The following is a 23587-nucleotide window of genomic DNA, read 5'->3' on the forward strand; positions in this document are numbered from 1 at the left end:
TATGTTCCTTTGCCACTAAGCAAGAAATCCCTTCACCTAAACGAACAACATTCTGGTTATTTTGTTACATCCAGCCACTCCCTAGAGGTTGGACCATAACATCATGTTTCACTGCTCACTTTCAATTATGTCTGATGTAAGATAATGTTCATCAGATTCACAGTCAGGATGACCCCTGCTGAGTCCATCATGTGCTGAAGAAGGGAACCAGAGGGAGGATAAAACCAGTTTCTAGAGGACTTTATGGTTCATGAACACTGATCCATGGTTTGGTCTAACTGCTCCACAGGAGGCTGGAATCAGGGTTTAGAAAACAGAGAACTTCTGGTCACAGTTAGCTTGGATCTGAAACACTTAATGTCATAATTTTACACTCAGAAAAAGCCATGGAGCCTGAACCCTGTAAGTACTAACCCTCCAGCTGGAGCAGGACTTTAACAGTTACTGGTCCGAGTAGCGGACTGGAGAGTACAAACATCCTGGAAAACCTTCTTTTAGCTCACATTTATTCACCCAAACAATCAATCAACTAAACCATGTAAGACTGCACCTCAAAGACATATTTTCTGACTACTTTTACTTTGTTGACCTGAAGTTTTATTTATTATCTTCAGGAGAAGCAGCTTGTGTTCCAAAGAGCTTCCTGGACTGATCTGAGTGATTAAAGCAGATATCAGGATTCTGTTAGAGCTCATGTCTGCACTGAATTTAAAACAAAAACATAAAGGAAAAGTCCACTAAAATCCTCGTGCGTGGCACCATAGCTCTGTAATATTACCTTATCAAAGTCCTCCTGAGTGGCTCTCATCTCCTTCCAGGTCTTGTTGAGCAGCTGAATACAGATACAGAAAAGCTCCTCCATCAGACGGTCCTGACTAAAGAAGATGGGGTGGTAGTCGGATCCCGTCTCCGAGGCTGATGGACGGTAGATAACAGAAAGGGAGAGAAAACAGGACAGACGGTGAGCTTCAGAAGCTCCAGAGAAATCAGGGAGAAGCAGGCTGGAGAAGAACATACGTGGTTCTCCGATTCGAAGGATTTCACAGAGGATGAGCGTCAGCTGGATGCTGCTCCGGGCAAAAGGACATTCATGTTTGTCTTCTCTGCTGCTGTTCTCCAGGACAAACTGAGAATTAGAAGAGAAACTTAGCTCTAATCAGAATTAAATAATAAAAAATAATCAATAATTACTGAGAACACTGAACATAATTGTTTGAAGCAGCAGCTACAGGTTCAGATTAGAGAAGCAGACTGATGGTCCAGCTGCTGTCTTTGGATTTTAATTCTTTAAAATTGTTTGAATTGTTGTATTCTGGCTCTTTTGACAAACAGGAAGAGCTGTTGGTGTCGACGGATAAATCTGGCTTGTCTTTGTGTTCTTAGCAGGACAGCATAAAGAGGTAAGCGTTGCAGTTATCTCTGAAAATTTAGACGAACAGTTGGTTTACGTTTGTAACGTTCCCATCTAATCCCTGACATGGTAGGGTTATTAACCCTAACCGTAGCACGATTTAAGTAAGTAAAGTTTATTTATATAGCACCTTTAACAGACAAAAAAATCACAAAGTGCTTTACAGTAAAAGAAAAATTAAATAAGACATAAAAATACAGTAAATAAACCCCCACGATATAGAATCACACACGATTTAACCACTGGTAGAAATGTGGTCAGAGACAGGAATAAAACATCAGCAGAAGAAAAGGCTGCATTTCATATGAAGACTAGAAAAGTTCAGTTTTTAATGTTGAACTCTTCAGATGAATAAACGTCATGGTGCTCACCCTGCTGTAGGCGTCTGGATAACGGGTAGCAAAATAAAACATGGTGTCCAACGCTAACAGACCAGGAGGCGTTCGGACCAGGTCCTGACCAGGATTACTGTTGTTCTGGAGCAAACACATATTCAATCATTCATTCAATCAGTCATTCACAGAACAGAGAAGAAGAAAAGCATTCCGCAAACACTTACTGAGAAACCCAGTTTCTTGAACTCTTTGGCGCAGAGAGAACGTCGCCTCTCATTGCTCAGGCTGTTCTCACTTTCTGTCTCAAACGCTGCCTGACGTAAACCGTGGAGGATGTCTCTCTGTTCCTGCAAACAGGCAGTTAATAAAACACGTTACAACAACTCATCAATACAACAATACATGTTTAAATGATCCACGTTCCCTCAGGGCTGCTGATTGCTTTTCTTTAGTCTTCTTCTTGTGTTTCTAAGAACTTCCACTGAGAAGAAGAATTATGGGTTAAAGAAGATCTGTGTTCAGTTTTAGCCAAAAACAATTTTAGGTTCAATAATGAGTTTCGAAATGAAATGGAATGGAATGGACAGACGGACAGACAGACAGACAGACAGACAGACAGACAGACAGACAGACAGACAGACAGACAGACAGACAGACCTACATTATATTCATCCAGTATCTCACACGTGTTACATTCAAGATAGATAAGAAAAAAACTGTACAAACGAACATACAATTAACATGGATTATATTGGTTGAAGAAATAGAAATAAAATACTGGTATTTACAAAAAAGGGGCAAAAGTAGTTGGTATTTACAATAAAATAGATTATTATAAAAATGGAAAGAGGTGTGAAGTAGGGCCGGTAATACTGAGTATATAAGAGAAGCAGATCAGTCCTGGTCATCTCCAGATTATTGATTTCTGTCACAGCTGAGTTGAAAAAATGATCTAACTACAGAACATTGTTTTAAAAGGTCACCAGAGGGATGTTCTGCTGTTTCAGAGCTCACCTGGCTGTAATAACTCACCTGGCTGTAGCAGTCCAGAGGTGTCCTCATGCGCAGCTCCTGGTGGTTTAGGGTGACCGACTGCAGGACGTAGAGGTGGTGGGCCATCTCATCTTGGACTGAACCAGAGCTGTGGATGATGTTCTGCAACACAAACAGAAGATCACAAGGGTTGGGTTAGAGTTACCTAACTCTAACTCTAACTTTAACCCTCCAAAGACTCTGAACTTTCTATGAAACCTGAAGGGGCAGAAGAAGATCATTTACCTTATAAATGTACTGACGGAGATTTTTCTTATTCAGGAACGCAAACATGTCCTGGAAACAACAGAAGAGAGTTAGTGGGCTGCAGAGACGTGTTTCTGACATGGAGTGGCGCTATAGCGTCAGGAACAGACAGCTGGTGGGACTTTGAGCTGTGAAATCTTGCTGGTAAATGCATCTCTGAGCAGTCTGCTGATAAGAAGGGTGTGTTTGTTGGCCTACTGTAAAGTGAGGAAGTCTGAATGAAGGAAGTGTTTGTGTAGAATGAGAGACGAGCAGAAACAGAACGGAGGGCAAAAAGCCTCGACTGTCTGGAAAAGCTGAAATCACCATAATGACAGAAAAACAAATCCTGCAGGATTCAAACGTACAATAAAAGACCTGCAGGGCAAATTAGCATCATTCACCCAAAGCTACGTGTACAACCCCCTAACCCTACCCACCCTAAACCCTACTAAACCTACCCCTACTGACCCTACCCTAAACCCTACTATCCCTAACCCATTCACCCAAAAAGTTTCATGTACAACCCTTCTAGCCCCTAAATCTACCTACCTTATCCTAACCCTACTATCCCTACTAACCCTACCCTAAACCCTGCTGAGGATATAAGGACGTAACACACCACAGCAAAGAATTAAAGATTTAACTAACTCAGAAAAACACAGAAAATTTCAGGAAAACTGAGATAAAGTCTGCAGTCTGGAAGCAACAGACATTCAGGAAGACCCTGCAACTATCAGAATACTGTTTATAATAAGTTATGACAAGAGAAAGTCCATGAGTATGAAGTAGAGATAGATATCTAAATACAATAGAGGCAGCACCTGCTTATCTGAGTCTCCAGCTGTTTGTAGGAGGGCCATCAGGAGAGCCATGGCTTTGGTCTGGATCTGCTGATTGGTCCTGAGTAGTTAGAGACAAACACCATTAAAAATGTGTTTAGAAATACACACAGCTTTCAGTTCCCAGCTCACGACATAACGTTGATCTGTGATAAATGTCAGACAGTTTACATATTTAAATACTTCCTCTTATGGAGACGAAGCTTCAAACCTCACACCCTGAAACCTCATCACAGCACTGAGCTGCTTTCACTTTACTGCTGACTGCATATTTTACATCTGGCTTTAATTTCCAATATGAAGGGGCTCGATTTGCTCGGTTTGCTCAGGAACAACAGTAAAGAAATATAACAAATGTAATCATGTCTGGTGCAGAGAGTGTCCCAGAAAAATACAAAATAGAGATATCCAGGCTGCTCCTCTTCTTAGTGAAAGTTTGACTTCTTAAATTATGTCAAAAACTCAAAAAATAAAACCTGCTGCAGACATTAAACCTCTGAACGGCTGCTTTAAAAGGCTTATTGTCTAAAAAAATGTTGAAATTGATCAAAGTCAGAATCTAAAAACTAGAGTAGTCAGATTTTCAGCTTTCCAACAGAATTCATCATTTGTGGCTTTCAGCTTGATCTGAAGCTTAAAAATGTCAGAATTGATCATTTTGATCCATGTCTGATTTATAAAAACACCGGTCAAGATTCCACTAAAAATGTCAAAATAAATTTGCAACCAAGAAGCCGCTGTGGCGACAGTCGGAGACAAAACCTCTGGAAATACTCGGCTGAACTGCAGGCTGTGTACAGACCACTGAACATACAGATGGAAGTACGGAAACAAATTAAAAATACAAGTAGCCAAATATTTTAGCCCCACATAATATGTAGTACACGTAGAATTCAGTTTTTATTGCTGGAAAACACAGAATTAAATGAAATTCAATTTTCCTGTTTCTCCACGGTTTATGCCATTCTAACTTTGGTGAAATGAACTAAAGACATGCTTGATTTTCTAATAATAATAATAATTATTATTATTATTACTACTACTCGTCGTGGTTGTTTCCGTAGAGCTGCAGGACCTTAGTAAAAATGAACCCACAGTCAGAAATGTTCATATTTTAAAGAAGCGAGCTCGTTTGAACTCTAATGGGTTCCTTACACCTGGAGGTGAGCGATGAGCCTCTCCATGGTGATCTCATGTTTAACCTGCAGGAAGAGGCTCTGACTGCTCAGCACCATGTTCTCCAGGATGTCCAGGGACACCATCTGTATCGACGCATCAGTCGGCTTGGCGTTGACAAAGCTGGCGATCTGAAAACAGAGAAACAAGGAGATTAATAGTAGGACAGACAGAACGCAGCAGAAAACAGAAAATACAACAAACAGCAGCAGATCCAGAACCTTCTTGATGAAGACAGTAGAGAGGTTCTCCCATGAAACTATCCCATGATACATGAGCTCCATAAAAGCCTTCAGGGTGTGGGTCATGATCACATTACTCCTGAATGACAAGAGATCAACAAACATTCACAGAGATACACACAGACTCAGTAACAAATATCATTCAGTTGGACAGAATGTTAGTTTATGTGTTTAAATTGTAAATATTCACAGGAATGGTTTCCATTAAGTCACAGCTACCAGCGCTGCTATGATCATGGAAATTAATCACCAAGTAGTTTGGAGTAAAAACAAGGAACTCAGATAGTGGAAACGTTTCTTTCAGCTAAATATGCCTCATTTCCCGGACCTGAACTTTAACCCACATTTTTACCTAACCCTAAGCCTTCCCATAACCCTAACCCCACATTCTTTTATTGATTTATAAATATATTCTTCATCTCCCCACACCTTTACCTAACCCTCTCCCTAAGTAGAGTCATGGATCTGTAAAGACATCATGGCAGTCTTTACTTTCCAATGACTCCTACGACTCATTTCATTTGTCACAAAAAACAATCTTACACATTGGTCCTTTCATAGATTTGTCATGAAAGAGCTAACATAAAGACGTCGACATGAGCTGAGAGGCTGAATGAAAGAAGAAAGCTCTTCCTCTGGAACCTGAAGGTTTGATAGAAGTCTGTTTCTGATCAGACATAGAAAAGCTTCTGGAGGAAAGTTCTGTGTTCAGATAAAACTGAAACTGAGCTGTTTGGCTGCAATGACCAGCAGCATGTTTGGGGAAGTGAAGGTGAGTCCATTAACCCCAGGAACACCAAACCTACTGCTAAGCATGGCGGTGGCAGCATTATGCTCTGGGGCTGTTTTGGTCCCTTAAATCCCATCAAGAACCTATGGGCTTTCTGAAAAACAAGTCTAACGACTATTTCTATCAAGAAGAGGGTTCAAATAAGCAACCAAAAGCTTTCAGATCTACACCAAAACTCCTAAATGAGGAGAAAATGGCAAAAGGACATAATTAAAAACCAAAAGCAGACTTAGAACTAAAATGCATGATTGTTTTTTGTGATGCACTCATTAAGAGTTACACTAATGACTGGAAACTCAAAGCTAATATGACTAATACTACTAATAAGTTTATTATTAATGTTATATACACAGCTTGTGCACGTGCATTTAAACTTCTGGGCACCACTGAGGTCCACTCCTTTGTGTTATTTTCAGCTTCAGATGGTACTGGATGCTGCTACTGGGACCTCCTCATTAACATCTATTCATCACAGAGTACTAACTCAGTAGAGTCCTCCACTATTTTGACCAACAGGAGGTGTCCGTTTCGGCTGATAAACTCCTGAGCGAAGGTCATGTCTGTAGAAACGCCAGCCAGTTCCTTCAGCGAGTCGCAGCGAACGCCGGCGTCAGAGCTCTGGATTCCTTTATACAGATCCTCAGCACAGCGACCCTGAGTCCATCAGAGACACACAGAGACAAACGTTCACACTGGAAATGACTTCTCCTTTATTAGAGGTTTGATATCGCTGCTCTTTAACAGAACACATGTATTTCTACTTTCTGCTCCAGGCAGAATAAAAGGTTTACTGAGAGCAGAAGGAGGCGAGAGGTTTCAGACTCACCGGTGCTTTGGTCAGACGCAGGATGCAGCCGTTCTTAATGTCCAGACGATTCTACCACAAACAGGACGGAAAACACATTAAACTCTCTGGAACCCGTCATTTCATAGCAGGTAAAAAACACAGGGATGCAGAGAAGCTAACCACAGGTGAGATATATTATTAATAATTAATTATATCTGTACACAAACACACATAAACCTGTAAAAAATACTCTGTATTCCCCTAAACAATGCATTTATTCTCAGCTCATTTATGGGGATTATTTAACAGACATTTCAACACAGAAAACATATAATGACTATAAGGTTTAAAGCTTCTTTAATTAGTTAAGCTTTTAATTAATAAAAAAGCAGTTGAACGAACCAAGAAGTGTTGCATTGTCTCTGATAGTGCACAAAACAAATACACAAATAGGTGCAAAAATGCTTTTTATATATATATATGAGCAAATAGAAACTGATACTACCACTACTAATTATAATAGTAATAATAATAATACATTCGATTTAAATAGCACTTTTCAGAATACACTACAGGCTGAAAGTTTTGAAGATCAAATCTGTAGAAAAACGATGATAGTTTGACTGGTACAACAAAACAAAGATGATTATTATATAGAGTCCCTCGTCAGAACAGGTTTTTACTGTAATTTTCAGGTGTCTGTACTCTGGTTTCTTTACTCGGCTGGTTCTTTCTGGACATTCCTGTGGTGCTTCTCGAGATCTGGACTCAGCTGAGATCTGCTGGGATTTTTGTCTCCAAACTCTCAAAAGAGCTGAAGTGAATAATGCAAACTGTGATTTTTTTTTTTTTTAGCTTTTGCACTGAAGTTGTGACTCTTTTAAGTCTAAATTTAACCCTAAAACTAAACCCTTCTTTTCTTCTGTTAACATTTATTCAGCAATTTTATGCTAACTTCAGTGCAGACTTGAAGGGAAATTGAGAAAATTGGTGCAAATCAATGAAAGCTGATCCTGCAGTAAATACATCCCATAATCCATAGAATTCAAACTGGTTTCTAAGAAAGAAAGTAGAAGTTCGACTAATGTGATCAGTTCTGAAGCATAAATACATTTAGAATAAAACTAAACATCTACAAAACAAAACATCTAATTTAAACTTTGTGAACACACAATATCATGTATTCAACACAAACTGTCACAGACTTCTGAGTTTATTGTGATATTCTGATCCCTTTATGAGGATATAATCATGGATATGTGTAAACTCTGCTGTTAGAGAAATAATGTATTAAAAGTTCCAGAGATTCATTAAGAAGCTGCTCTTAAACTGAAACATCTGTTTAACTACAAACTCCAAAGTCTGGAAAAAACTCAGAGCTGAAACTAGAAGCCTCACACTGTTGTAGCAACAGCATTCCTACAGCATTCCTACAGTGTTCCTAGAGTATTCCTACAGTGTTTCTACAGCATTCCTAGAGTATTCCTACAGCATTCCTACAGTGTTCCTAGAGTATTCCTACAGTGTTTCTACAGCATTCCTAGAGTATTCCTACAGCATTCCTACAGTGTTCCTACAGCGTTCCTACAGTGTTCCTACAGCGTTCCTAGAGTAGTCCTACAGCATTCCTACAGCGTTCCTACAGCGTTCCTACAGCATTCCTACAGTGTTCCTACAGCATTCCTACAGTATTCCTACAGTGTTCCTAGAGTATTCCTACAGTGTTCCTACAGCGTTCCTACAGTGTTCCTAGAGTAGTCCTACAGCATTCCTACAGCGTTCCTACAGCATTCCCACAGCATTCCTACAGTGTTCCTACAGCATTCCTACAGCGTTCCCAGAGTAGTCCTACAGCATTCCTACAGCGTTCCTACAGTGTTCGTACAGTGTTCCCACAGCGTTCCTACAGTGTTCCTACAGTGTTCCTAGAGTAGTCCTACAGCATTCCTACAGTGTTCCTACAGCGTTCCTAGAGTAGTCCTACAGCATTCCTACAGTGTTCCTACAGCATTCCTACAGCATTCCTACAGCGTTCCCACAGCATTCCCACAGCATTCCTACAGCATTCCTACAGTGTTCCTACAGTGTTTCCACAGCCTTCCTACAGTGTTCCCACAGCATTCCTACAGTGTTCCTACAGCATTCCTACAGTGTTCCCACAGCGTTTGTACAGCGTTCCTACAGTGTTCTCACAGTGTTTCTACAGTGTTCCTACAGTGTTCCTACAGCGTTCCTAGAGTAGTCCTACAGCATTCCTACAGTGTTCCTACAGCATTCCTACAGTGTTCCCACAGCGTTCCTATAGTGTTCCTACAGCGTTCCTACAGCGTTCCTACAGTGTTCCTACAGCGTTCCCACAGCGTTCCTACAGCATTCCTACAGTGTTCCTACAGCATTCCTACAGTGTTCCTACAGCATTCCTACAGTGTTCCTACAGTGTTCCCACAGCATTCCTACAGTGTTCCTACAGCATTCCTACAGTGTTCCCACAGCATTCCTACAGCATTCCTACAGTGTTCCTACAGCGTTCCTACAGTGTTCCTACAGCGTTCCCACAGCGTTCCTACAGCATTCCTACAGTGTTTGTACAGCGTTCCTACAGTGTTCTTACAGCATTCCTACAGTGTTCCTACAGTGTTCCTACAGTGTTCCCACAGCATTCCTACAGCATTCCTACAGCATTCCTACAGCATTCCTACAGTGTTCCTACAACGTTCCCACAGCGTTCCTACAGCGTTCCTACAGTGTTCCTACAGTGTTCCTACAGCATTCCTACAGTGTTCCTACAGTGTTCCCACAGCATTCCTACAGTGTTCCCACAGCATTCCTACAGCGTTCCTACAGCATTCCTAGAGTAGTCCTACAGCATTCCTACAGTGTTCCTACAGCGTTCCTAGAGTAGTCCTACAGCATTCCCACAGCATTCCTACAGTGTTCCTACAGCATTCCTACAGTGTTCCCACAGCATTCCTACAGCATTCCTACAGTGTTCCTACAGCATTCCTAGAGTGTTCCCACAGCATTCCTACAGTGTTCCTACAGTGTTCCCACAGCATTCCTACAGTGTTCCTACAGCATTCCTAGAGTAGTCCTACAGCATTCCTACAGTGTTCCTACAGCGTTCCTAGAGTAGTCCTACAGCATTCCTACAGTGTTCCCACAGCGTTCCTACAGTGTTCCTACAGCATTCCTACAGTGTTCCCACAGCGTTCCTACAGTGTTCCTACAGCGTTCCTACAGTGTTCCCACAGCATTCCTACAGCGTTCCTACAGCATTCCTACAGTGTTTCTACAGCGTTCCTACAGCATTCCTACAGTGTTCCTACAGCGTTCCCACAGCGTTCCTACAGCATTCCTACAGTGTTCCTACAGTGTTCCTACAGCATTCCTACAGTGTTCCTACAGTGTTCCCACAGCATTCCTACAGTGTTCCCACAGCATTCCTACAGCGTCCCTACAGTGTTCCTACAGCATTCCTAGAGTAGTCCTACAGCATTCCTACAGTGTTCCTACAGCGTTCCTAGAGTAGTCCTACAGCATTCCCACAGCATTCCTATAGTGTTCCTACAGTGTTCCTACAGCATTCCTACAGTGTTCCCACAGCATTCCTACAGCGTTCCTACAGTGTTCCTACAGCATTCCTACAGTGTTCCCACAGCATTCCTACAGTGTTCCTACAGTGTTCCTAGAGTAGTCCTACAGCATTCCTACAGTGTTCCTACAGCGTTCCTAGAGTAGTCCTACAGCATTCCTACAGTGTTCCCACAGCGTTCCTACAGCGTTCCTACAGTGTTCCTACAGCATTCCTACAGTGTTCCCACAGCATTCCTACAGCGTTCCTACAGTGTTCCTACAGCGTTCCTAGAGTAGTCCTACAGCATTCCTACAGTGTTCCTACAGCGTTCCTACAGTGTTCCTACAGCATTCCTACAGTGTTCCCACAGCGTTCCTACAGTGTTCCTACAGTGTTCCTACAGTATTTCTCCACTACATTCCTACGGTATCCCTCCCTCAGGTGTCGTCCAGTAAATGACTTCTAAAGTCCCGTCTGTTCAAGCAGAATCTCCAGCAGCAACATTTCGAGCAGATCGCTGTCAGAAAGAGGCTGAGTGAAACTCCAGCTGCTTCTTTCTGTCCTTTTGTCTCCTGTTTAACAGCACCGATGACCTGAGCTCCATCTCAAGTCTTTTCCAGCTCAAACGCAGGAGAAGCTGCTGACAAAGTCGTGACTCACTGATTCATTGCTCAAACAGAAATTTACACCCATCTCCTCCTGACAGGACTGACTCAGGCCCTGTTGCTCAATGTTTTCCAGATGTGCTCAGACATTTCCCAGATAAATATTTATTAGTGTAGAGACTGACCGATTCAGTGATGTACATCTGCACTCCATCTGTATACTGCAGAGCGTAGTTCTCCGGTCCCGGCAGATTCCACCTAAACAGATGAAAGCATCCGGTTACAGCAGAGTCATACTGATGTCAAACATTAGCCACAGTGAGGAAGTTCAACCTGATCAACTCACCCATCACACACCTCCTTTATCACAGCAGACAGAGGCTTTTTCTGCAGACAGAAAAACAGAAAACCCTCATACTTCTTAAAAACACACACCTGCTGCATGAATGTGGGTCATTTACTACCAGAGAGTTTCTCTTCCAGAGAGCTGGACTCCAGTAATGATATGCTGGTGTGGGATCTCTGCACCACAGCTATGCACGCTGGCTGCAAAGCTTGTTTACCGAGGAGAGGAAATCCTAGAGCTCTCAACGTTTCTGAACAATGTCAGCAAATAAAAGCCAGACTACTTCCATGTCTGCCTCTCAGCTATCCTGCCATTAGTGGTCAGCAGTGCGGTTCACCAGTCAAAACGTGTTCAGGTTCTGCGGTAGACCCAGAGGATGGTCTGTTATTAGTGGCAGCAGAGAGGGCAGCCAATCAGACTGCTCCAAATGTTTGGGAAGTGTTTAATTGGGTTGTGATCTAAAATAGAACTACTCTGACTGGAAAATGGGCTCAACATTGCGGTGATTCTGGTACGATAATTAGAACACAAAACCTTAAAAATATGAATTAGTTGGTTAAGATGCTAGAATTTGATAAAAGCGTGTGATATCGGCTGTTGCTGAAATTACCAGTGTGGACGACGTTGGTTTAAATCTTTCTCACGCTGTTCAAACCTTCCAGTGACCGGCAGTAAGTGATAAACTCTCCCACCTCCTGCTACAGTTCAGACTGAAATTCATGGAGTTTGGTGCAGAAGGAAGTATGACTTCCACAGAGGTTCTGGGAATCACATGGAAAAACGTCCCCACAATCACATTTAGTAAAAACTGAAGAAACACGACCAGTGAGTGAATTTGGAATATTCAATATTAAATAAATCATACTGGACATCCTGAAAATAAATCATTACTATAAAATAAAATAAATCATTATTCTAAAATGGTATCTTATTGATTATTTCTATAAGAATAGAGTTTTATTGGAGATCGTTTATATTTCACTGTAAACACTTCATTTCTCATAATTTATAACAGTAGGAATAGTTTTAGTATAACAGCATACTGTTGCCCTCAGAAACTAATGTTTGCATCACAGAATACATGGTTCTTTGATGAAAGTCAGATTTAAACTTGTGAGCAGAACATTTTCAGGGAAAATGTTAAAAGGTTAAAATTGAAACAGGAAATATCCGCCGCTGTCCTGTTAACAGCCCAGAGCTACAGAACAGAAAAAAAACACCTTAAATCATTTTTCTTTTTAAATTCTGTGTCTGTTTTGATTGACTGGTTTCTTCTCCATGTGCAGCCTCATAAAGTTCAATAAATAAGAGGTTGGAGGAAGTGATTGGCTGAAAGGAGGCGACTCCATCATTTACTGAGTAAAGGAACATTAAGCACTAAACGTGCAACTAGAAAATATCCCATTATCAAAGAAGCAACAATAAAGAATTCTAACATGAAAAAAGTTCACTATTGGACTGTTTGAGCCATTTGGCCACAATGACCTTGCCTGGGGACCAGACAGCCTTTATATTGTGTATTACAAATACACATAAAGTCAGTCTGGAACTGCTCCATTGAACCAAATCCAGCCCAGAGGCGGGACTACCGATCACAGCTTGAATTGGAGAGAGCCAATCAGCGTAACGCATGTGTGACGCAATCACTAAGCGACCTAACAACTGCCTTTCCGCCATGTTTTTTTGTAGTTTTAACAGCTTCCTTCACTGTACAGGGGTCCTGAGGAAAATCTAAGCTCTCCCTTTCAACAGTGGAGGGCAGCATTACGCATTCTATCGTACAGCCTGCCGGAATTAAAAGAAGAAGAAGAAGAAGTAGTCCAAACAGTTATGGCGACCAGTTTTAAGGACAAATTCAGCCCGTGCAAAACAGAGGAAAGCGCACGAGAGAAACCTCGCTCTGTTGCGGTCGCCATTTCGTTTGTATGCGGGAGGTGCACAGGTGTTAGATGGGTAATCTCGGCCCTGAAGATGACGCATCGTTAACTCCCACCTCTGGTGCTCTGATTGGTTCGGTCTGATCTGCTCGGAGCTTGAAAACCTGTCAAAATGTGTCAATGGAGGAGGGCTAGACCGTATTCCCGTATATCCCTTATAACGGGAATACAGTCTAGCTAAGCTAGGCTAACAATGACCAGCAGCATGTTTGGACCAGTGAAGACGAGTTCTTTAATCCCAAGAACACCAAACCTACCACCAAGCATGGCGGTGGCAGCATTATGCTGTGGGGCTGTTTGGATCCCAGTGGACTGATGTTTTACACAAAGTAAATGGAATAATGAAGAAGGAGGAGTACCACTACATCTTCAGAAAAACCATCAGCCAGATGATTGGGTTTTCCAACTAGACGCTAAAAACACATTAAATAGTACAGAAAAAATCAGGCTAGAATGAAGGTTTGGGACTGGTGTCAACTTAAATCCCATCAAGAACCCGAGGGCTGTGCTGAAGAAACAAGTTTAACTACTGCTATCAAGAGGAGGGCTCAAATAAGCAATCAGAAGCTTTCAGATCTTTCATTTTGCTACCAAAACATCTAAATGAGGAGAAAATGGTGAAAGAACATTGAACCAAATATTAGAATTAGAAAGAACCAAAATGTATGATTGTTTTTTTTAATAAATACACAATCATTAGGAGTTACAGAGGTGACTTGAAACTCATGTAAGATTTCTAAAAATCTGACAAACACCATTTAATTATACTTATTTATACTTACATTCATTTTGTATTTAACACTGGGAGTGGAGGTGTCTGTCAAAATGTAATGACGGGATGAAAATAAAATATTTAATAGTTGAATAGTCAAAGTAGCAGTCACATCCCATCAGTGGCACTAAACTGGTCATTGTTCAGCTATTTTTAAATCTGTATCGAACCACACTAGAAATGGGGAAGTGATGAAGAAACAAACCACATAATCACTGAAAAGCTTTGCAGCACCGATATGATCCTCATCCTTCAGTTTCTAGGGGAACTATTGTCACAGCATTTGAAAACTAACATTAGTGTTGATTTTCTTCTTGGTTATGCAATTACAGAAACTCAGAGTGAAGCAAAGAACCTGCTAGCTCAACAAGTACTAGGATGAATTTAGTCACTTCTTGGGTTTTTCCACTAAATTATCTAACATACATTGAATGAAGAGATTTCTAAATGTTTCATAGTGAAGACAGTTTTGCATGTAGAAGCAACTGTGTGTGAATTTATGTGCCCAAAAATGGTGTATTATCAAGGAAATATACATTCAGCCTGCAGCCAGTGATACTATGTAGAAAGAAGGACTGTAATCCACCTCTATGAAGCCACGCTTAAGCTCTATTTATAATAAAGTAATAAATACTAACTCAGATAAGAAGTTCTGTGGTCAGAGGAAACTTTAGTTGTGGTTGTTGGCAGTCTGAGCAGCAGTCCACATGTTCAGCAAACAGATATTTTAAAGAACAACAGAAATGCATCCATGAGATCATAAAACACTTCCTGTGTGATTCTTCCAGACGTACACCAGAAGGTATGTAGGAACACACTGGTGACCTTCAACAAACCGGACACATTAAACTTGTTGTGTACGGGTGTGTGCATGTTTTTGTCTTCCCAGCTCCAGTTCTGAACCACAAAACCTCCTGATCTCACATCCATGCTCTGGTGTCAGCTAAACTCTCAGCAGCTCTAGAAGGTTCAGGTTCAGGTTGTCTCTACCAAGTCTAGAAAACGGAGCAGCAGGCAAAGAGCAGCAAGCAAAGAGGACCTCTCATCAGAGACTCCGTATTTACCAAAGACGCTTTGATCATATTATTTTTATACAGCGTATATTGTGTTTTTTGGTGCCTTATTGTGCATGTAACAGGTTAACTTGAAGTTATTCTCTCCTACAAATCCTCTTCTCCTGAACTAACCCTTCTATGTTGGTCCAGTTTGAAATCCAGAAGTAGCATCATCCAGGTAAGTGCAGCTGATGTTTGTGAGACCTCAGGGAGGCAAATCGTTTGTTGATTCCTGCTGTCTATCATCTATCTTCTACTGCAGAGTAGTTCACTTACCAAGTGTCTAATGTTGGGAAGCAGTACAATTCCTCAAATGTAAAAACGCCCCGACAGACGTCTACACCACAGAATCCAAAGGGTTCATACTAGTGCTGGCTAGATGACCAATCAGAGCAGATCGGGGTTTTAGGTGGAAGGGACTTAATTTAACAGGAACTAAAATGGCCCCTTTCAGTGAGAAAAGATGCAACAGCAATGTACATTATGAAGAAAATGTGTTTGTACTCCAAAGCATGTAAACCTATTCTAGCGGACCCAAAAAACTAAAATTACGATCCTGTAAATGAGCGTAACACAGGCTCCGTAATTACTGCCAATCAGAGTAAAATATGACCCAAATCATCTGCAATTTACAATTTACAAATTTATTTGTAGGATACTTGGAATTGTGTGTGTGTGCACATAATCGTACTTTACCTGATCCAGTTGTATGAGCTGGGGGTAGGCCCCAGGCATCTGGATGGCGATCTTCACGATGTCCTTCTGCTGAGGCATGTTGGCACCTCTGGACTCCACCTGTAGCTGTTGAGGAAAATAAATGAAAGGAATGAAACTCAAACAGCATATTGACTAGAAGAGGGATCAGAAAGAAAAACTCCCAGCAGAATCTGTGTCATGTTTCAGAGACTTTTAATGAATGTGGTTTGAGTTTGCATCTGACGGTGCTCCAAGGTTGGGTAGGAACCCTAACCCTAAATCTCACCCTGACCCTACTCACCCTAACCCTTAAATGGTAGTTCTGTTCAGATTTCAGCCTGCCGACAGTGTCAAAATAATTATGGATTCAACATAAACCAAAAGCTAACCGACTCTCTGTAAGGTGATCTCAGAATGACTCGTGGCCATCAATCCTCATTTTCACTATTAATCTACTGAGCACTTGGTTCCTCTTCTACATTTACTAATAAGAATAAAAACTGTCTGTACAGCTAAGTTGCTTGTCCACACTTCCTCCCCAGCCTCCAGACAGCGTTCCCAGAGGATACAGAAGAAGCTGTTGTTGTGCTTCCAGCCCTTCCCCCTTCTTCGTCCGTCTCTCTCTCAGGACATGGAAACAATACGATGAATCTGAGTTCTTTCTGTACATGAGCGAGCGCGCCATGAGAGAAAAAAGGTCGAGCTTGGTGCCTGTTTGTCTTCAGCCTGATTAATAACGGTTCTGCTTGATTTCTAGGATACCATCAGTTCCAGTCTGGAAAAGTAAAGCTCCTTCATTTTATGGCATGTTTACTATCACAACAGCCACCAAGTTCTACGACTGTCTCCTCACCTCGGTTGCCTCGAGGCAGCATCTTTCCTGGTAAAGAATGCCTTCAAAGCAAGAATGAAAATGCAGATTATGCCTGTGAACAGCAGGGAGGACTGATAATTGCCATCAGCAAGTAGATGCAAGCTACCACTTTTGTTTCAGGATCATATACACAAATCAGATGTAAAAGAAAAGCCTGAGGTGCTGAAATCATTCTGAGATATTGGTGCCGGTGCTGAAGGTCAACTTCCCCCTCGCAAAACGCCTTAATCTTCCAGAGATTTGTAGGAATGTAGGTTTATTTGAGGGCAGCTTATGAGTCAGCTCATTGGAAGGAAAGGTTGGGGTGAAGGCATGTCATTGGTTTGAAACAACACAGACTGCCTGCGGGTTTTAAGCTGTCTGAGCTGTGGAACGATGAAACTGAACATTATTGCTTTGGTTGGACCACAACCAATGAAAGGAGATTGTGTTTTGTTTTGTCAAACCATTTCCTTACAGGTATGTATTAACAGTGAAATAAATGGTTTTCATCTACTCTAGCAGCTACACAGATGTAACGCTGGTTTACCACTTTGGAGTAAAATGCAGACGTTCATGGTTCACGGCAGATTTATCCCACTGACTTTAGCCAAGTTTGTAAAACTGTTTCAACAAATACTGAATGGATAAAACTTGGTAGAAACGTTCTTTTGTACAACAAAGCAAGTTCATCAAACCCAGAATATGTTTTTAATATCTGGCTTCACTAAACTTAACGACTAAACAGCTGCATGAAGACACCTTCTCCAACTCTAGCTGTGGGTCATTCACAGGTAAAAAAAACAAAACAAAACAGTGTACCAGAATACCAGACAAGGTCCTGTCTAGAGCTGCAGATTTCTCACAAGAAGAACAAACTATAGTTATGAACAAATATGATAAACGTGAAGGAACAGAGCAGCTGCAGCCGAAACCAGAGAACAGAGCTGACAAAAAAAGCCAATTATGTGCATCATGTAAGTTATTAGATTTATCAATGTCACAACCTTAATATTAGTAGTTATTATTAGTAGATCTGACAGTTGTGTATTTCATTAAATGTGATGCTTAGATGGAGCCTAATCTTACAACTTGATTTAAATTGCTTTCATTCTTTCAGCTGCATAACTGGAGCAAGAACAGAACAAATATTAAAACTTAATTCAAACTGGTAATTGGGCTTACTTGTAAATCTTATAGGGTCACCAAGTACAAAGCTTTAGCCTTAAACAGAGATTTAGTCCAGTCCTGCCATATAACAGCATCATCAGGTGAACTCTTTGTCCAGCTTGTCCATTGCTTTGAGTCATGACAAATTAGCAATAATGCTAAACGCTTTCCAAAGTGATAAACGTTTAACCTGCTCATGTACATTATGAAATGTTCAGTACAGCATCACAGAGCTGTTAGCCGTAACTGTAGAGTCTAGTTGTGTTTTCCTGCACTTTGAGTGCTGTTTGTTTGGTGATTCAGAGAAATTATAAGAGAGCTTAAATGAACATTTTTAATCAATAGTGTGACTTTGAAACTGCATTTTGGTGCATCCTTATCAATCATCAGCTGCCAGTGGAGGTGGTCTGGACATCTGATTCTAATGCTTCCAGGGAGACTTCCTTTGGAGGACCCCCATAGGACACCATGAATAGTCCTCTGGTCCTGACCCAGTGGTTCAGAGCATTTTTGTCCACATAAGTGGGACCAACACAATGTTAGGCAGTGGTTTTAATGTTGTAGCTGATTGGTAGCACACGGAGACCAATAACCGTGAAGGCTCACAGGGAGGGCTGATCTAGAATAAGTTATTAAACTACCATCCTTGTCTTTGGATTGTCGGAGTAAACCTTGAGAAAACACACACAGAACCTTCCTGTTCTAAGGTGGCAGCCTAAATATAAAACTCTGAGGAACCACAATAAGCACATTCACACATGTAAGTTTTTGATTTCATTTCAGTCAGCTTCTATCAATAGCAGAAAATTGTCTTCAAGATCAGAGAACTATGATATGATGGTGCCATGACAGAAATCCTAGATAACATCTTATCACAATATCAAGTTTATACAGACCTTCTGAACTCTGAAGGTAGGTCTAGGTGAGCTTTTCCACAGATGACAGACTTTCTAAAGGTGCTCTCATCCAGAGGAGGGAATTAGATTACACAACAGAAATTTACCACTAATGTTTGGGGACTAGAACAACAAACTAAAGTAGACTTTTAGTTCAGTTAACAACAGTAGATTAGCGGTGCGTTAAACATTCATTTAAGTGGAGTAGGCTTCCAGTGTTCTGGGTTTCCTCATGATGAAGCAGCATTAGTCTGACATGTCTGTACATGCTCTGGGCTTTGGGAAACATGGCATTCTGCAAGACGAAGGATAAAGCTGCTCGTTTCCTCAACTGCTAAAGAGCTAAACCTGAGAAAACGCCGAACGCTCAATGACTCAATCAGTTTCGTACAATAATACATGTAATGAAGTCTGTGATACAACCTGCTGCTAGAAATGCAAATAAGTCCACAACATCCTAACCTCAAGGAATTTACCATCTCCATGAGACAGACAGATGCTGGTGGAAAATGAAAGCTTCTACTTTTGGACTTTCAACCACTCAGAGTAACCTTGAGTTCTCCTCATTGCTGCTCAGTAACAAAAAAAAGTGAGCCGCTTCCTTTTCTGAGTTCAGCAGAAGAAAGAGGGGCGGTTTTTATCTGAACCTCCAGAGAGGTTAACCACCAGAATGTGAGAATCAGTCAGTGTCTGAACCTGTCTGTACCTGTCTCTGAATATCACTCCTTCTGTCTCTGAATATCACTCCCTCTGTCTCTGACTATCACTCCCTCTGTCTCTGAATATCACTCCTTCTGTCTCTGAATATCACTCCTTCTGTCTCTGAATATCACACCTTCTGTCTCTGAATATCACTCCTTCTGTCTCTGAATATCACTCCTTCTTCTCTGAATATCACTCCCTCTGTCTCTGAATATCACTCCTTCTGTCTCTGAATATCACTCCTTCTGTCTCTGAATATCACTCCTTCTGTCTCTGAATATCACTCCCTCTGTCTCTGACTATCACTCCCTCTGTCTCTGAATATCACTCCTTCTGTCTCTGAATATCACTCCTTCTGTCTCTGAATATCACTCCTTCTGTCTCTGAATATCACTCCCTCTGTCTCTGAATATCACTCCTTCTGTCTCTGAATATCACTCCCTCTGTCTCTGAATATCACTCCTTCTGTCTCTGAATATCACTCCTTCTGTCTCTGAATATCACTCCCTCTGTCTCTGACTATCACTCCCTCTGTCTCTGAATATCACTCCTTCTGTCTCTGAATAATCACTCCTTCTGTCTCTGACTATCACTCCCTCTGTCTCTGAATATCACTCCTTCTGTCTCTGAATAATCACTCCTTCTGTCTCTGACTATCACTCCCTCTGTCTCTGAATATCACTCCTTCTGTCTCTGAATAATCACTCCTTCTGTCTCTGAATATCACTCCTTCTGTCTCTGAATATCACTCCCTCTGTCTCTGAATATCACTCCTTCTGTCTCTGAATAATCACTCCTTCTGTCTCTGAATATCACTCCCTCTGTCTCTGAATATCACTCCTTCTGTCTCTGAATATCACTCCCTCTGTCTCTGAATATCACTCCTTCGGTCTCTGAATATCACTCCTTCTGTCTCTGAATATCACTCCTTCTGTCTCTGAATAATCACTCCTTCTGTCTCTGAATATCACTCCTTCTGTCTCTGAATATCACTCCCTCTGTCTCAGAATATCACTTTCTGTCTCTGAATATCACTCCTTCTGTCTCAGAATATCACTCCTTCTGTCTCTGAATAATCACTCCTTCTGTCTCTGAATATCACTCCCTCTGTCTCTGAATATCACTCCTTCTGTCTCTGAATAATCACTCCTTCTGTCTCTGAATATCACTCCCTCTGTCTCTGAATATCACTCCTTCTGTCTCTGAATCACTCCCTCTGTCTCTGAATATCACTCCTTCTGTCTCTGAATATCACTCCTTCTGTCTCTGAATATCACTCCCTCTGTCTCTGACTATCACTCCCTCTGTCTCTGAATATCACTCCTTCTGTCTCTGAATATCACTCCTTCTGTCTCTGAATATCACACCTTCTGTCTCTGAATATCACTCCTTCTGTCTCTGAATATCACTCCTTCTGTCTCTGAATATCACTCCTTCTTCTCTGAATATCACTCCCTCTGTCTCTGAATATCACTCCTTCTGTCTCTGAATATCACTCCTTCTGTCTCTGAATATCACTCCTTCTGTCTCTGAATATCACTCCCTCTGTCTCTGACTATCACTCCCTCTGTCTCTGAATATCACTCCTTCTGTCTCTGAATATCACTCCTTCTGTCTCTGAATATCACACCTTCTGTCTCTGAATATCACTCCTTCTGTCTCAGAATATCACTCCTTCTGTCTCTGAATATCACTCCTTCTTCTCTGAATATCACTCCCTCTGTCTCTGAATATCACTCCTTCTGTCTCTGAATATCACTCCTTCTGTCTCTGAATATCACTCCTTCTGTCTCTGAATATCACTCCCTCTGTCTCTGAATATCACTCCTTCTGTCTCTGAATATCACTCCCTCTGTCTCTGAATATCACTCCTTCTGTCTCTGAATATCACTCCTTCTGTCTCTGAATATCACTCCCTCTGTCTCTGACTATCACTCCCTCTGTCTCTGAATATCACTCCTTCTGTCTCTGAATAATCACTCCTTCTGTCTCTGACTATCACTCCCTCTGTCTCTGAATATCACTCCTTCTGTCTCTGAATAATCACTCCTTCTGTCTCTGACTATCACTCCCTCTGTCTCTGAATATCACTCCTTCTGTCTCTGAATAATCACTCCTTCTGTCTCTGAATATCACTCCTTCTGTCTCTGAATATCACTCCCTCTGTCTCTGAATATCACTCCTTCTGTCTCTGAATAATCACTCCTTCTGTCTCTGAATATCACTCCCTCTGTCTCTGAATATCACTCCTTCTGTCTCTGAATATCACTCCCTCTGTCTCTGAATATCACTCCTTCTGTCTCTGAATATCACTCCCTCTGTCTCTGACTATCACTCCCTCTGTCTCTGAATATCACTCCTTCTGTCTCTGAATATCACTCCTTCTGTCTCTGAATATCACACCTTCTGTCTCTGAATATCACTCCTTCTGTCTCAGAATATCACTCCTTCTGTCTCTGAATATCACTCCTTCTTCTCTGAATATCACTCCCTCTGTCTCTGAATATCACTCCTTCTGTCTCTGAATATCACTCCTTCTGTCTCTGAATATCACTCCTTCTGTCTCTGAATATCACTCCCTCTGTCTCTGAATATCACTCCTTCTGTCTCTGAATATCACTCCCTCTGTCTCTGAATATCACTCCTTCTGTCTCTGAATATCACTCCTTCTGTCTCTGAATATCACTCCCTCTGTCTCTGACTATCACTCCCTCTGTCTCTGAATATCACTCCTTCTGTCTCTGAATAATCACTCCTTCTGTCTCTGACTATCACTCCCTCTGTCTCTGAATATCACTCCTTCTGTCTCTGAATAATCACTCCTTCTGTCTCTGACTATCACTCCCTCTGTCTCTGAATATCACTCCTTCTGTCTCTGAATAATCACTCCTTCTGTCTCTGAATATCACTCCTTCTGTCTCTGAATATCACTCCCTCTGTCTCTGAATATCACTCCTTCTGTCTCTGAATAATCACTCCTTCTGTCTCTGAATATCACTCCCTCTGTCTCTGAATATCACTCCTTCTGTCTCTGAATATCACTCCCTCTGTCTCTGAATATCACTCCTTCGGTCTCTGAATATCACTCCTTCTGTCTCTGAATAATCACTCCTTCTGTCTCTGAATATCACTCCTTCTGTCTCTGAATATCACTCCCTCTGTCTCAGAATATCACTTTCTGTCTCTGAATATCACTCCTTCTGTCTCAGAATATCACTCCTTCTGTCTCTGAATAATCACTCCTTCTGTCTCTGAATATCACTCCCTCTGTCTCTGAATATCACTCCTTCTGTCTCTGAATAATCACTCCTTCTGTCTCTGAATATCACTCCCTCTGTCTCTGAATATCACTCCTTCTGTCTCTGAATCACTCCCTCTGTCTCTGAATATCACTCCTTCTGTCTCTGAATATCACTCCTTCTGTCTCTGAATATCACTCCCTCTGTCTCTGAATAATCACTCCTTCTGTCTCTGAATCACTCCCTCTGTCTCTGAATATCACTCCTTCTGTCTCTGAATATCACTCCTTCTGTCTCTGAATATCACTCCCTCTGTCTCTGAATATCACTCCTTCTGTCTCTGAATATCACTCCCTCTGTCTCTGAATATCACTCCCTCTGTCTCTGAATAATCACTCCCTCTGTCTCTGAATATCACTCCCTCTGTCTCTGAATATCACTCCCTCTGTCTCTGAATCTGAATATCACTCCTTCGGTCTGCTGGTAAACAGAAGTTTTAAGACACTTCTGTCAACACAGCGCTTCCACTTCACATCATCAGGTTGGTATCTAACTAAAGAACATCCAAGTTTTCAATAATATGTAATGATTATTTGATTAATGAGCATTAAGAATTTGTCAAATAACAGATTTGTCGTGGTTCCACCCTGGCTCCCTGTCTACCTTCTTTTTTCCCCTCTTCTCCTCCCTGTCCCTCCTTTTCTCCTCATCTTGTCTCTCCTGTCTCTCGGTTTCGCCTCCTCTGTGCTGTGCCTGTGATTGGGGCTGATTGACTCCAGCTGTGGAGGGAGCACAGCTGGGCCTGATCAATAATCAGCGGTGGATAAAGCTGGGCTCACCCTTCACCTCCCTGCAGGATCATTGCCCCTGTTGGCTCTTAA

General features: G+C 41.6%; 1 protein-coding gene across 1 annotated transcript in view; it reads right to left on the reverse strand.

The window, feature by feature from the left end:
• Positions 1-23587, reverse strand: part of elmo3 (engulfment and cell motility 3) — a 35542-nt gene that overhangs the window by 10227 nt on the left and 1728 nt on the right. Inside the window, exons 2-15 of the mRNA XM_051952228.1 lie at positions 15847-15951; positions 11387-11427; positions 11226-11298; positions 6901-6951; positions 6559-6728; positions 5264-5363; positions 5022-5173; positions 3849-3927; positions 3025-3075; positions 2779-2901; positions 1971-2093; positions 1783-1887; positions 1018-1126; positions 779-915 (exon numbers count right to left, since the gene is read on the reverse strand). Of these exons, the coding sequence (XP_051808188.1) occupies positions 779-915; positions 1018-1126; positions 1783-1887; positions 1971-2093; positions 2779-2901; positions 3025-3075; positions 3849-3927; positions 5022-5173; positions 5264-5363; positions 6559-6728; positions 6901-6951; positions 11226-11298; positions 11387-11427; positions 15847-15924 (1392 nt within the window). The 5' untranslated portion in view covers positions 15925-15951. The remainder of the gene's footprint in view (positions 1-778; positions 916-1017; positions 1127-1782; positions 1888-1970; positions 2094-2778; positions 2902-3024; positions 3076-3848; positions 3928-5021; positions 5174-5263; positions 5364-6558; positions 6729-6900; positions 6952-11225; positions 11299-11386; positions 11428-15846; positions 15952-23587) is intronic.

This window comes from Acanthochromis polyacanthus, chromosome 8 (genome assembly GCF_021347895.1).
Source record: "Acanthochromis polyacanthus isolate Apoly-LR-REF ecotype Palm Island chromosome 8, KAUST_Apoly_ChrSc, whole genome shotgun sequence".
NCBI classification, from domain to species: Eukaryota; Metazoa; Chordata; class Actinopteri; family Pomacentridae; genus Acanthochromis; species Acanthochromis polyacanthus.